This window comes from Coregonus lavaretus (genome assembly GCF_964263955.1).
Source record: "Coregonus lavaretus genome assembly, contig: HAP1_SCAFFOLD_3802, whole genome shotgun sequence".
Classification (NCBI taxonomy): Eukaryota; Metazoa; Chordata; class Actinopteri; order Salmoniformes; family Salmonidae; genus Coregonus; species Coregonus lavaretus.
Window position 1 is genome coordinate 5,336 of NW_028156564.1, and position 14,665 is coordinate 20,000.

A 14,665-nucleotide genomic window follows, 5' to 3' on the forward strand; every position below is an offset into this window, starting at 1 on the left:
GCCCAGCCAGAGCCCAGACTTGAACCCGATCGAACATCTCTGGAGAGACCTGAAAATAGCTTCGCAACAATGCTCCCCATGCAACCTGACAAAGCTTGAGATAATCTGCAAAGAAGAATGGGAGAAACTCCCCAAATACAGGTGTGCGAAGCTTGTAGCGTCATACCCAAGAAGACTCGAGGCTGTAATCTCTGCCAAAGGTGCTTCAACAAAGTACTGAGTAAAGGGTTTGAATACTTATGTAAATGTGATATTTCTGTTTTTTATAGGTTTTTTAAAACCTATTTTTGCTTTGTCATTATGGGGTATTGTGTGTAGATTGATGAGGGAAAAAAAACAAAAAAGTATCAATTTTAGGATAAGGCTGTAAACTAACAAAATATGGAAAAAGTCAAGTGGTCTGAATACTTTCCGAAGGCATTGTATCTACATATAAAAACAGACATAGTTGTTTTTGATCTGATTGAACCAATCTCTCAGTCCAGAGTCTGCACCCCCTCCCTCCCCATCCTTGGTTATGTTGTTATTTTAGTTGGTTTATTATTTTAGCTTGATGCCTCCCTCCCCTGCTCGTCCCCCCCCCCCTCCCCCCCCCCACCCCCTTTACAGCCCCCTCCGCCCCCCCTCAGGAGGTACACCTGTCCAGTCTAAGCTCCACCTCCCTCAAGGTGAGTTGGGTGGCCCCGCCCGCTGCATCCCGTCATGGCGCCATTGTGGCGTACACCGTCAGCTACCAGTCCACGGGCAGCGCCAGCGAGGACCCCGATCGCCACGAGGTGCCTGGCATCGGAGCAGACGCCTCTAGTTATGTGCTGGAGGACCTGGAGAAGTGGACAGAGTACCAGGTCTGGGTTAGAGCTCACACTGATGTAGGCCCGGGCCCAGAGAGCGCTCCGGTCAGGATCAAAACTAAAGAGGACGGTAGGTTGGGGTCTGGTTCTGGTTCTGGTTTGGGTTGTACCATCGACCTCTCTGGGTGAAGCTTTTCTACACCGTCTGACTCCTCCTGCCGTAATCTTCCCTTCTCTATTTGTCCCTTGTTTTTAACAGTTTCTGGTCTCTACTGGTTTCTGCTTGTCTCTACTGGTTTCTGCTTGTCTCTACTGGTGTCTACTGGTCTCTAGTGGTTTCTACTGGTCTCTACTGGTTTCTACTGGTCTCTAGTAGTTTCTATTGGTCTCTACTGGTTCCTACTGGTCTCTACTGGTTCCTACTGGTCTCTACTGGTTTCTACTGGTCTCTATTAGTTTATATTGGTCTATACTGGTGTATACTGGTCTCTACTGGTTCCTACTGGTCTCTACTGGTTTCTGCTGGTCTCTACTGGTTTCTACTGGTTTCTCCTCGTCCCGACTTGTCTACTGATTTATGCTATTTTCGACTGGCCTCTATTGGTCTCTACTGGCTTTTACAGGTCTCTACTGGTATCTACTGGTCTGTACTTGTTTCTATATGTATCTTCTGGTTTCTACTACTTCTACAGGTTCTGCTCCACATCTCTTCCCCCTGTACTCCCTGTACTGGTGATCACTCTATCTCTTCTCCCTGTACTGGTGATCACTCTATCTCTTCTGCCTGTACTGGTGATCACTCTATCTCTTCTCCCTGTACTGGTGATCACTCTATCTCTTCTCCTTGTACTGGTGATCACTCTATCTCTTCTCCCTGTACTGGTGATCACTCTATCTCTTCTCCCTGTACTGGTGATCACTCTATCTCTTCTCCCTGTACTGGTGATCACTCTATCTCTTCTCCCTGTACTGGTGATCACTCTATCTCTTCTGCCTGTACTGGTGATCACTCTATCTCTTCTGCCTGTACCGGTGATCACTCTATCTCTTCTGCCTGTACTGGTGATCACTCTATCCCTTCCTTCTGTTCATCTCTCTGTTTTGACTTTGTCTCCTCAGTGACTTTCAGACATGCTATCCAGGGTTAAGGCTCATCACCCTCAACGCCAACTCCTTTTAATACTTTATCCCTTTCAATCTTTCTCTCGTTTCTAGACATTTTCATTCTTTTATTTTCTGTCTTCTTCCTCCTGTCAGGTCTGTCCTCATAGTTCACGTCTGTCTCCCTCTGAGCCCAAGACAACTGGAACACAACTCACTTAGTCACTCCTTCTTTTTCCACTTCCCTCTCTTTTCTCACTTCTTTATTTTGTTCGCAGCGTGATGGAGTGTTCCTAGGAGGCAACTCTCTATAATTAATGTGTTTGAAGTTGCAGCTACACAGCTAATTGCTCACAGTAATTAGAGGTTTTACACACACACACACTCTGGGCTGCCAGTAACGAGGCATCCTGTGGGCAGTAGTCAAATCTTTACGCATTCCTGTGTGGATTTTTGACACATTTTAAAAAACCTCTTGAATGTTATGGCAACATTTTGATTTCCGCCTAAATAGACATACCCAAAAGTAATCGTTTTTCTTGAGATTGCCATAAACAATAACTAGTAATGCTGCGTAGTTCTAGAAAGGTCTGGAACTCACCTTTCTGGTAAAAAAAATAGTTATACATTGCTGAGGTGTACTCACTTTTGAGGACACACGCTCAAGTACAGCGTACAAATATTATGAAAATATAAAAATATAAAAAATAATATATATTTTTTTCCTATTTAACAATAGTGGGGGAATATACCACGATTTGAAATGACTGAAATGCTTTCTAAATATAGGAACAACCAAATTATAAACTACTTTATAACCGGCCACATCAAAATGCATCATATGTGACCGACCACCTCGATTCGGTCTTATGTAGCAAAAATTTGAAATTGTGTTTTTTACATTGGATAAACATAGAGGCTCAGAGCTACAAAATGGTATATCATACACCGCAGTTGAGGAACAATGAGAAAGTAATTCTGCTTTGAAAGTTGATCAACTTGTAACCCTACTTTTGAGTAAAATGGCCCTTGAATGTTTTGGTACACCTACTGGAGAGCTCTTCATTGTCTACACCCATTCAGCATTGTTCACACCCTCTTAAGCCTTAGCCCCACCCGTCTCTTTAAGGATTCACATGTGAGGCCATGTGCTAAACAGAGGGAGTAAACAACCAAAGATTAAGACTAAAAGTGGTGAAAGTAATGGCCTACAATAAGGGAAAACTCCAGCTAAAAATACACTTTATCTAGTCCTTGGCCTATATCCTAATCTGACTTTGGTGCAGGTCATGTTGTTCATCACATTACCGTCTCTAGTAAACACACTATATCAAATAACATCTACGTTTATTTGACACATGTACAAGATACAGAAGGTGTAAACGGTACAGTGAAATGGTTACTTGCATAGTAGCAATATCAAAAATAGAACGTGTCCAGATAAAAATACTGTATAAAGATGATATGATTATTAGATGATGCTTACCCAATCACACTTGTCTAAATTGATGGGTCATGTGAAAGAAATGCTATAACCACCCCCCCAGGCGCATCAGTATGAAAATGGATAAGAGCGTCTGCTAAATGACTAAAACTGTGTCCATAATAAGTATATAGGTTGAGAACTTTTGTGAAAGAGCACAGTTTGAAAGATATGGCATATAGAAGCAAACCGGATGGACATCATGAAAATGATCGGAGAGGTTGAGGGTAGAGGAAGTTCAGGAGTAAAAACAAACAAAATATAATTATTGTAAAACTGACTGTGTCCATAAATTGTATATAGTATGTATAAGCTGGAAGTAGAGGCCTAAGCATTGTTGTTCACTAGTTTACTCCAATTAGGGAAGGGGTCATGGGGTTGGAAAGTAATAAAGGAAAATATATTTTAAAAAGGATATATATATATGTATATATATATATTTGCGGGGGGAAAAACATATTGGAAGTGATGCAGACAATTAGATTGATGGAAGTTACAATCGATCTGCAATATTAAAGCTGATCTACCCCCTAAAAAAAATCAGGCTATATCTAGCAATGCAAATGAGTTTCTGAGATACTAATAATATCAATACAGAGATCATAGCTAGCTAGCTAACAGCACGCTTGAACTTGCAATGAAGATTACTTTCTGACAAAATTAGAAATGTGTAATATCTAAAAATGTAGCTAGACTCTTACCCGTATAGATGGATGAACGCTTCATGGCAGACTGGAACCATTTTAACTAAAGTAAGACGTCATTCCGTTTTGTTTGTAGCTAGCTACTGCTTGTTTGGCCCGTTGTGTTAAGACACTCCGGTTCACACTGACCGTGTGCAGAAAGTTGTCCATCCCAACTTTTTCCCACTGATCTTTGTAGATGGCGCCTGCTAAATTCAGGTTCAGCAATGTTGTTGGGAGCAGTAGCAGCACTTTTGCAGTTCTTCATGGCTAACGTTATATATCTTTCAAAAAAAGCTTGGCAGACCAATCCGAACTCATCTCTCTCATCATTGCTAACGGGAAGGTTCCTGTATTTTTTTCCGTGGCTGAACCAACTAGGCTTATAATATTTATTTATTTATTCATATTTACAGATAGCATACGAGTTTGTTATTAAGGCACATGAAAGTTTACATGTTCCAGAAGGCATTTCTGCCAAAAAAAAACGCATTAAGAAATGCCTCTGCTGTGAAGTAGTGAAACGAGTCACATGATTAATTTTGCATCATCACGAGGATGTGGCTGGTGACACTTTGCTTGTTGAAAGTCCAATATCTTTAAAAACTTGACTGCTGACATGCAAAACATTTTGGGACTAATTAAAAAAAAATACCAAAATATTGTTTTTGAGTGGATTTTCCCTTTAAAATAATTATTCAGTGTGTGAAGTCAATGCACCAACGCCCCTCCTATCGTGACAGTTCCCCCAGTGACCAGTAGTTTTTGGGGCCAGAGTCCTCAGATAGTACAAACAGAAACGTGTATAGATTAGGTGAAGTTGGGATCTTAGATTGGTAGCTAACTTATCTAGTTGTCGGTTCACTACCAGCGATGCCTCCTTCTCCAGCACTCAAATGCACCAGACCTTTTGGTATACTGCATTTTTCTTGCCTATTCTCGGCTGCATAACACTTTTTCCCCTTCTCTCTCCCTCCCTCTCTCCTCCCCCTCCCCCCTCCACCGACAGTGCCAGGTGCCCCTCCCAGGAAGCTGGAGGTAGAAGCTGTGAACTCTACAGCCATCAGGGTAACATGGAAGGCCCCCCTGCCAGGGAAGCAGCACGGGCAGATCAGGGGCTACCAGGTCATCTACTCCCGGCTGGAGAACGGGGAACCACGGGGTCAGCCTAGCGTCATGGACGTGCCTCTGCCTGAGGCTCAGGTACTGTCCTCCAACGCTCTCGGTGTTTCTCTCTTTATTTCATCTCTCTCTCTCTCTCTTTTCATTCCATCGTTCTCTCTTTTACATATTCATTTAATCTCTCTCTCTCCATTTCTCACTCCCTCTCTGTGTTTCGTTCTCTCTCTTTCTTGATCCCTCTCAATTTTTTCATTCGCTCTCTCTCACACTCATTCCCCTCCCCTCTGTACTCCTCCTCTCTCTCTCACTCTCTCTCTCTCGCTCTCTCTCTCTCTCTAGCTCTCTCTCTCTCTCTCTCTCTCTCTCTCATCTCTCCTCTCTCTCTCTCTCTCTCTCTCTCTCTCTCTTTACTTCTCTACCATTCTCAGACGTCTAGCCTTTCTTACCACTAGACCAGGAAACAGACATTTATTTATCGGAATCCTTCTCTTCTTCTTTAAATGTTTATCCCCCCCCCCCTTCCCTAACACTTGACTCCCAGCTCGGAGCCGTTTCCCCTCAGGGATTATTGCACTGCCACCAGGTTTTATTCTAATGCTAACAGCTGTTAAATATTTAATGTATGTTTTACATCAGAAGGGCTTAGTGGGATCGATCCTGCTCCTGTTCCTTTGTGGCTGAGTGTTAATACATGTTACTGCCCTGCCTTGTTACCCTGTTCATAAATTAGATATATTCTCTCTCTCTCTCTCTCTCTCTCTCTCTCTCTCTCTCTCTCTCTCTCTCATCTCTCTCTCTCTCTCTCTCTCTCTCTCTTCCTGCCTCCCCTCTCTCTCTCCCTCCTTCCTCTCCTCCCCTCTCTCTCCTCCCCCTCTCTCTCGCTCACTCTCGCTCTCTCCCTCCTTCCTCTCCCCCTCTCTCTCTCCCTCCTTCCTCTCCTCCCCCTCTCTCTCCTCCCCTCTCTCTCCTCCCCCTCTCTCTCTCCCTCCTTCATCTCCTCCCCCTCTCTCTCTCCTCCTTCCTCTCCTCCACCCCTCTCTCTCTCTCCCTCCTTCCTCTCCTCCCCCTCTCTCTCTCTCCTCCTTCCTCTCCTCCCCCTCTCTCTCTCTCCCTCCTTCCTCTCCTCCCCCTCTCTCTCTCCCTCCTTCCTCTCCTCCCCCTCTCTCTCTCTCCCTCCTTCCTCTCCTCCCCCTCTCTCTCTCTCTCCCTCCCTCCCTTCCATCCTATCCTCTAAGCCCACTGAATGTCCTGGCTAGGAACGCTAGCAGTAATATTGAGGAGCTGAGGTGTGTATATGTGCGTGTGTTCTCGTTCCTTCCTTCCTGTGTTTTCACAGTTAGTCGTAGCGTTTAGGGATACACCAGCAGAGTTGCCGGTTCACATCCAGGTGGGATCTTAGTGCCGTAGTACCCTGGAGCTCAGTGTTTAACCCTCATTTACCAGCGCCAATACCTCACTGTGGAGCTAGACATTATGGAAGAGGAAGCCATGTGAACTCACCTTAGGATACTGGAGTATTACTAGAGTAGACAACAGCCTCACGTCCTCTGTAGCTCAGCTGGTAGAGCTTGGTGCTTGCAACGCTAGGATAGTAGGTTCGCTTCCTGGGACAACAACTTAAAATATATGTATGCATTACTGTAAGTTGCTTTGGATAAAAGCTAAACGGCAGATATTATTATTACATCATTTCTTGACGTCCTTGGATATTGACTTAATCTCCCGACGTCCTGGATTTAGGCACATGACTACGGTTAAGTTAAGGCATTCATTCAGACTGGGTTAAATTGAGGGTTAAGGTTTGGGATATGATTAAAACAGAAACAACTCTAGGGTTATGTTCAGTAATGAATTCCTATTGGTTAACAGTTCAGGCATGAATTCCTATTGGTTAACAGTTCAGGCATGAATTCCTATTGGTTAACAGTTCAGGCATTAATTCTGATCGATTAAATTCAGGATTAAGGTTTGGGATAGGGTTAATTCAATTCAGACATTAATTCTGATTGATTAAGTTCAGGATTAAAGTTTGGGGAACGGTTCAAACAGAAAAACAACTCCACGGTTAAAACTTAGCCGTTAATTAAAGATGGGCCTCGCTAACTCATTGCGTATGGATGGCGTAGTGTTCTAAGCAGTGACCTGCTCCATAGACTGTGGATTCAATCCCAGCCCTGGGCACTTTATAAATCTTTTATTTTCTGAAGTGGATTTAACAAGTGACATCAATAAGGGATCATAGATTTCACCTGGATTCACCTGGTCAGTCTATGTCATGGAAAGAGCAGGTGTTCTTAATGTTTTGTACACTCAGTGTATATAACCATTACAGTCCCACTACTGTCGTTACCAGGGCCTGTGGTTTTAACCGGAGAGTACTATTAGAACCCAGTACAGTCCCACTACTGTCATTACCAGGGCCTGTGGTTTTAACCGGAGAGTACTATTAGAACCCAGTACAGTCCCACTACTGTCATAACCAGGGCCTGTGGTTTTAACCCAGAACCCAGTACAGTCCCACTACTGTCATTACCAGGGCCTGTGGTTTTAACCGGAGAGTACTATTAGAACCCAGTACAGTCCCACTACTGTCATTACCAGGGCCTGTGGTTTTAACCCAGAACCCAGTACAGTCCCACTACTGTCATAACCAGGGCCTGTGGTTTTAACCCAGAACCCAGTACAGTCCCACTACTGTCATAACCAGGGCCTGTGGTTTTAACCGGAGAGTACTATAAGAACCCAGTACAGTCCCACTACTGTCATTACCAGGGCCTGTGGTTTTAACCGGAGAGTACTATAAGAACCCAGTACAGTCCCACTACGATCAACGTTTTAGCCTTCATTAGGGTCTGACGTGTTGTGTGTGTGTGTGGGTGTGTGTGTGTGTGTGTGTGTGTGTGTGTGTGTGTGTGTGTGTGTGTGTGTGTGTGTCAGGCTATGTGAGTGGAGTTGAGCAGTTGTAAATCCAACTCGTCGTTCAACTGGCTCCTGCTAAGAAGCGCTCACCAGAAAAAAGAAAAAAAACAGCCGCTCCAAATTCGCTCCATACATTTTTTTTTCGGTTTAAAAATATAATTTAACAAACACCCCATCTGCTTTTGTGACTGTGTACCATTTGGTTTTGAAGTAGGCTATCGTAAGAAGCTTCCAACATTTCAACAACACGTCGCAGGCTACTGAACGACGACCTACCTGAAGATAGGAGACGGCTGTGTTAAAAAAACGTTTTTTTTCTTTCTCTAATCTATTGGTGATCAGATACTTCAGTTGTAACTGGTTCTGTTGCGCTCACATTTGACAGTTGATAGACAACTTTAGCACCGTTACAAACGTAGAATACTCTTTTTTTAACAGTAGCCAATACAGAAATCAAAACGTCTCCGGTGCAGCTGCATGGGTTCATTCGTTGTCTTGCCATCAATGACATGACACAGGCTGTGTGACCTATTTGTTGGTACTCTTATCAACATCTCTGCTCGTTAGTGGTGGGGGTAGGCTAAATGAATACAACAGAATAGGCCTAATTAAAAGAACAGTGATGAAGGAAATGAAAAATGCTGGGCAGAGCATGGCCAGAGCTCGTGGCCGAACGGTACTGCAAATTACACTGCTCATTCTACTTACTCCACCTCCGCTCAGCTCACATCCTATGCAGGCGTGTGTGTGTGTGTGTGTGTGTGTGTGTGTGTGTGTGTGTGTGTGTGTGTGTGTGTGTGTGTGTGTGTGTGTGTGTGTGTGTGTGTGTGTGTGTGTGTGTGTGTGTGTGTGTGTGTGTGTGTGTGAGAGAGATACAGTGCTATGCTCCAGTAACTCTGTGGCCTTGCCGACCTCAGCATGGAGCTGAATGGAAGAAGAGAAGCGTGTTTCTCTCTGTCAATCAAAATCACTCCTTCCCTCCTTCCACGTCTCTTCCCTCCTTCCAAACTCACAGCCGTGTCGTCACATTCCTCCCCCTTCAAAATAACAAGTTCCATTCCTTACACAAAACAAGTCTCTCTCTCTCTCTCTCTCTCTCTCTCTCTCTCTCTCTCTCTCTCTCTCTCTCTCTCTCTCGCGCTCGCTCTCTCGCTCTCTCTCAAAACACAAAACAAAGCTTATCAGTTGACTTATAACGATGTCTTCAGCATTGTGTTGTCATCTAAAATCTAAATTAGGTGATAATTTATACATACTTATTTAAGTGTTAGGCTTCAGATGAGAAGAAAAGTCTAGTGCAGCAGAGATATGTGCATCCCAAACCCTCTCTGGTCAAAAGTAGTGCACTATGTAGGGAACAGGGTGCCATAGGGCTCTTGTCAAAAGTAGTGCACTATGTAGGGAACAGGGTGCCATTTGGAACGTGCCCTTAATGTGTTCAGTATTCTACGCTGTCGTACAGAGCGTAGCCGACAGTCAAAAAATTAAGCAATTAAGCCACTAACTGTTATTCAACAGAGAGAGATAAGCAGCAGCTGTTTTTCAATGGGATGCTTCAACTTTGTCATCTTTGTGGTGAGAGAGAGAGAGAGAGAGAGAGAGAGTGACAGCAGTTTGGGATGCCTAAGGAGTTGCGTGTGACTCAGTGGTTACTCAAAAGTAGTGCACTATATAGGAAATAGGGTGCCATTTGGGACTCAATCCTACACCAGGGTAGCCAACCCTCCTGGAGAGCTACTGGACGTGCAGGCTTTGGTTCCAGCCCTGCTCTAATACACCTGATTCTACCCCTCGTTCCAGCCCTGCTCTAAGCTAGAACCTTCACTCGTCTTGGTACAGAACCGCCATTCTCCCAGTTAGACATCACCCCCTCTGTCACTCGCCTCTCTTCTACCTCCCTAGTTTAGCTGTGGATGACCGAGTGACTGCTGCTCTCTGAGCTGTAGCAGTAGTGGGGGTAAAGCAGAGGTGTCTAGCCCCCCCTAGAGTTTGGGGTTTGATCTGTCACGACTAGAGTAACAGCCTAACACGATAGTAACAGGGGGAGGTGTCACGACTAGAGTAACAGCCTAACATGATAGTAACAGGGGGGAGGTGTCACGACTAGAGTAACAGCCTAACATGATAGTAACAGGGGGAGGTGTCACGACTAGAGTAACAGCCTAACATGATATTAACAGGGGGAGGTGTCACGACTAGAGTAACAGCCTAACATGATAGTAGCAGTGGGAGGTGTCACGACTAGAGTAACAGCCTAACATGATAGTAACAGGGGGAGGTGTCAGGACTAGAGTAACAGCCTAACATGATAGTAACAGGGGGAGGTGTCACGACTAGAGTAACAGCCTAACATGATAGTAACAGGGGGAGGTGTCACGACTAGAGTAACAGCCTAACATGATAGTAACAGGGGGAGGTGTCACGACTAGAGTAACAGCCTAACACGATAGTAACAGGGGGAGGTGTCACGACTAGAGTAACAGCCTAACACGATAGTAACAGGGGGAGGTGTCACGACTAGAGTAACAGCCTACCATGATAGTAACAGGGGGAGGTGTCACGACTAGAGTAACAACCTGATAGTAACAGGGGGAGGTGTCACGACTAGAGTAACAGCCTAACATGATAGTAACAGAGGGAGGTGTCACGACTAGAGTAACAGCCTAACATGATAGTAACAGGGGGAGGTGTCACGACTAGAGTAACAACCTGATAGTAACAGGGGGAGGTGTCACGACTAGAGTAACAGCCTAACATGATAGTAACAGGGGGAGGTGTCAGGACTAGAGTAACAGCCTAACATGATAGTAACAGGGGGAGGTGTCACAACTAGAGTAACAGCCTAACATGATAGTAACAGGGGGAGGTGTCACGACTAGAGTAACAGCCTAACATGATAGTAACAGGGGGAGGTGTCACGACTAGAGTAACAGCCTAACATGATAGTAACAGGGGGAGGTGTCACGACTAAAGTAACAGCCTAACATGATAGTAACAGGGGGAGGTGTCACGACTAAAGTAAGAGCCTAACATGGTAGTAACAGGGGAAGGTGACAGGACTAGAGTAACAGCCTAACATGATAGTAACAGGGGGAGGTGACAGGACTAGAGTAACAGCTTAACATTAATGTAGCAGGGGGAGGTGACATAAATAATAAAATGCCATTTAGCAGACGCTTTTATCCAAAGCGACTTACAGTCATGTGTGCATACATTTTTTTAACGTATGGGTGGTCCCGGGGATCGAACCCACTACCCTGGCGTTACAAGCACCGTGCTCTACCAATTGAGCTATAGAGGACATGGTTGGTGTAGTGTAGTGGTGGTGCTATGTAGTGTGGTTAACAGAGATGTCTTGTCCTACGGTTTTGGGTTTCCTGGGTTTGGGGTTTGCTGTGTCAGGGCTAGCGTAGCAGGGTAGCATGCTGGCAGCAGGGGGATGTGACAGGACAGGACTAGCGTAGCAGGGTAGCATGCTGGCAGCAGGGGGATGTGACAGGACAGGACTAGCGTAGCAGGGTAGCATGCTGGCAGCAGGGGGATGTGACAGGACAGGACTAGCGTAGCAGGGTAGCATGCTGGCAGCAGGGGGATGTGACAGGACAGGACTAGCGTAGCAGGGTAGCATGCTGGCAGCAGGGGGATGTGACAGGACAGGGCTAGCGTAGCAGGGTAGCATGCTGGCAGCAGGGGGATGTGACAGGACAGGGCTAGCGTAGCAGGGTAGCATGCTGGCAGCAGGGGGATGTGACAGGACAGGGCTAGCGTAGCAGGGTAGCATGCTGGCAGCAGGGGGATGTGACAGGACAGGGCTAGCGTAGCAGGGTAGCATGCTGGCAGCAGGGGGATGTGACAGGACAGGGCTAGCGTAGCAGGGTAGCATGCTGGCAGCAGGGGGATGTGACAGGACAGGGCTAGCGTAGCAGGGTAGCATGCTGGCAGCAGGGGGATGTGACAGGACAGGACTAGCGTAGCAGGGTAGCATGCTGGCAGCAGGGGGATGTGACAGGACAGGGCTAGCGTAGCAGGGTAGCATGCTGGCAGCAGGGGGATGTGACAGGACAGGGCGAGCGTAGCAGGGTAGCATGCTGGCAGCAGGGGGATGTGACAGGACAGGGCTAGCGTAGCAGGGTAGCATGCTGGCAGCAGGGGGATGTGACAGGACAGGGCTAGCGTAGCAGGGTAGCATGCTGGCAGCAGGGGGATGTGACAGGACAGGACTAGCGTAGCAGGGTAGCATACTGGCAGCAGGGGGATGTGACAGGACAGGACTAGCGTAGCAGGGTAGCATGCTGGCAGCAGGGGGATGTGACAGGACAGGACTAGCGTAGCAGGGTAGCATGCTGGCAGCAGGGGGATGTGACAGGACAGGACTAGCGTAGCAGGGTAGCATGCTGGCAGCAGGGGGATGTGACAGGACAGGACTAGCGTAGCAGGGTAGCATGCTGGCAGCAGGGGGATGTGACAGGACAGGGCTAGCGTAGCAGGGTAGCATGCTGGCAGCAGGGGGATGTGACAGGACAGGGCTAGCGTAGCAGGGTAGCATGCTGGCAGCAGGGGGATGTGACAGGACAGGGCGAGCGTAGCAGGGTAGCATGCTGGCAGCAGGGGGAGTAAGAGGATTTTACGGTCAGCACCGTCGAAGCCCCGCAGCTTCAAACAGGTTTTCACATCCCTCTGGACCTACTCACCATGGAGAGAAAGTTTCCAATATACTATGACGTTTATATTAAAAGGTTGTATAATATAGTATATATTCAAATGTAATATACTCCCCAGGGGGCTACCAGAGAGTTTCAGGGGAGGTGTGAAAGCCAAGTCAAACTATATTCTGTAATGAATAAGTATTAGGCCTGTCTCAAGCTATAATATATTTATAAAACAATCATTTAAATAATCTGAAGGGAGGCCCACTGTCTCAGACTTTGAAAACACCTGCTCTATAGTGCATATTTAAATATGATTGAAAAAAAGGTTATGTCTAAGAAGGAAAGTCCAGGTTCTGGTAGGAAAAGGATGTGTCTAAGAAGGAGAGTCCAGGGTCTGGTAGGAAAAGGTTATGTCTAAGAAGGAGAGTCCAGGGTCTGGTAGGAAAAGGATGTGTCTAAGAAGGAGAGTCCAGGGTCTGGTAGGAAAAGGTTATGTCCAAGAAGGAGAGTCCAGGGTCTGGTAGGAAAAGGTTATGTCTAAGAAGGAGAGTCCAGGGTCTGGTAGGAAAATGTTATGTCTCAGAAGGAGAGTCCAGGGTCTGCACCGGACAGGGAGTAAGTTGAGAAAATACTTGGCGATATGCTTTCAATACAGCCTGGTAAACATTTTCAAATATGATAAAAATAGGTTTTCTTTCTCCTAAGGAGAGCTATAATAATACAGTTCAGCTGTCTAGCTCTCTCTGTGTATCTCTCTGTGTATCTCTCTGTGTATCTCTCTGTGTATCTCTCTGTGTATCTCTCTGTGTATCTCTGTGTATCTCTCTGTGTCTCTCTCTGTGTATCTCTCTGTGTATCTCTCTGTGTCTCTCTCTGTGTCTCTCTCTGTGTATCTCTCTGTGTCTCTCTCTGTGTATCTCTCTGTGTCTCTCTCTGTGTATCTCTCTGTGTCTCTCTCTGTGTCTCTCTCTGTGTCTCTCTCTGTGTCTCTCTCTGTGTCTCTCTCTGTGTCTCTCTCTGTGTATCTCTCTGTGTATCTCTCTGTGTCTCTCTCTGTGTATCTCTCTGTGTATCTCTCTGTGTATCTCTCTGTGTCTCTCTCTGTGTATCTCTCTGTGTATCTCTCTGTGTCTCTCTCTGTGTCTCTCTCTGTGTCTCTCTCTGTGTCTCTCTCTGTGTCTCTCTCTGTGTATCTCTCTGTGTCTCTCTCTGTGTCTCTCTCTGTGTCTCTCTCTGTGTCTCTCTGTGTCTCTCTCTGTGTCTCTCTCTGTGTCTCTCTCTGTGTCTCTCTCTGTGTATCTCTCTGTGTCTCTCTCTGTGTATCTCTCTGTGTATCTCTCTGTGTATCTCTCTGTGTATCTCTCTGTGTATCTCTCTGTGTCTCTCTCTGTGTATCTCTCTGTGTATCTCTCTGTGTATCTCTCTGTGTATCTCTCTGTGTATCTCTCTGTGTCTCTCTCTGTGTATCTCTCTGTGTATCTCTCTGTGTATCTCTCTGTGTATCTCTCTGTGTCTCTCTCTGTGTATCTCTCTGTGTCTCTCTGTGTATCTCTCTGTGTATCTCTCTGTGTATCTCTCTGTGTCTCTCTGTGTATCTCTCTGTGTATCTCTCTGTGTATCTCTCTGTGTATCTCTCTGTGTATCTCTCTGTGTCTCTCTCTGTGTATCTCTCTGTGTATCTCTCTGTGTATCTCTCTGTGTCTCTCTCTGTGTATCTCTCTGTGTATCTCTCTGTGTATCTCTCTGTGTATCTCTCTGTGTATCTCTCTGTGTCTCTCTCTGTGTATCTCTCTGTGTATCTCTCTGTGTATCTCTCTGTGTATCTCTCTGTGTCTCTCTCTGTCTAGCTCTCTCTGTGTATCTCTCTGTGTATCTCTCTGTGTATCTCTCTGTGTCTCTCTCTGTGTCTCTCTCTGT

At 45.9% G+C, this 14,665-nt stretch overlaps 1 protein-coding gene across 1 annotated transcript in view; it reads left to right on the forward strand.

Annotated features, from left to right (window-relative positions):
* Positions 1-609: 609 nt before the first annotated feature.
* LOC311126193 (receptor-type tyrosine-protein phosphatase F-like) overlaps positions 610-14,665 on the forward strand; it is a gene marked incomplete at both ends in the record, with an annotated part of 50,018 nt that continues 35,962 nt past the window's right edge. Inside the window, 2 exons of the mRNA XM_084200210.1 lie at positions 610-921; positions 5,068-5,261. Coding sequence (XP_084056336.1) covers positions 610-921; positions 5,068-5,261 — 506 coding nt within the window. The remainder of the gene's footprint in view (positions 922-5,067; positions 5,262-14,665) is intronic.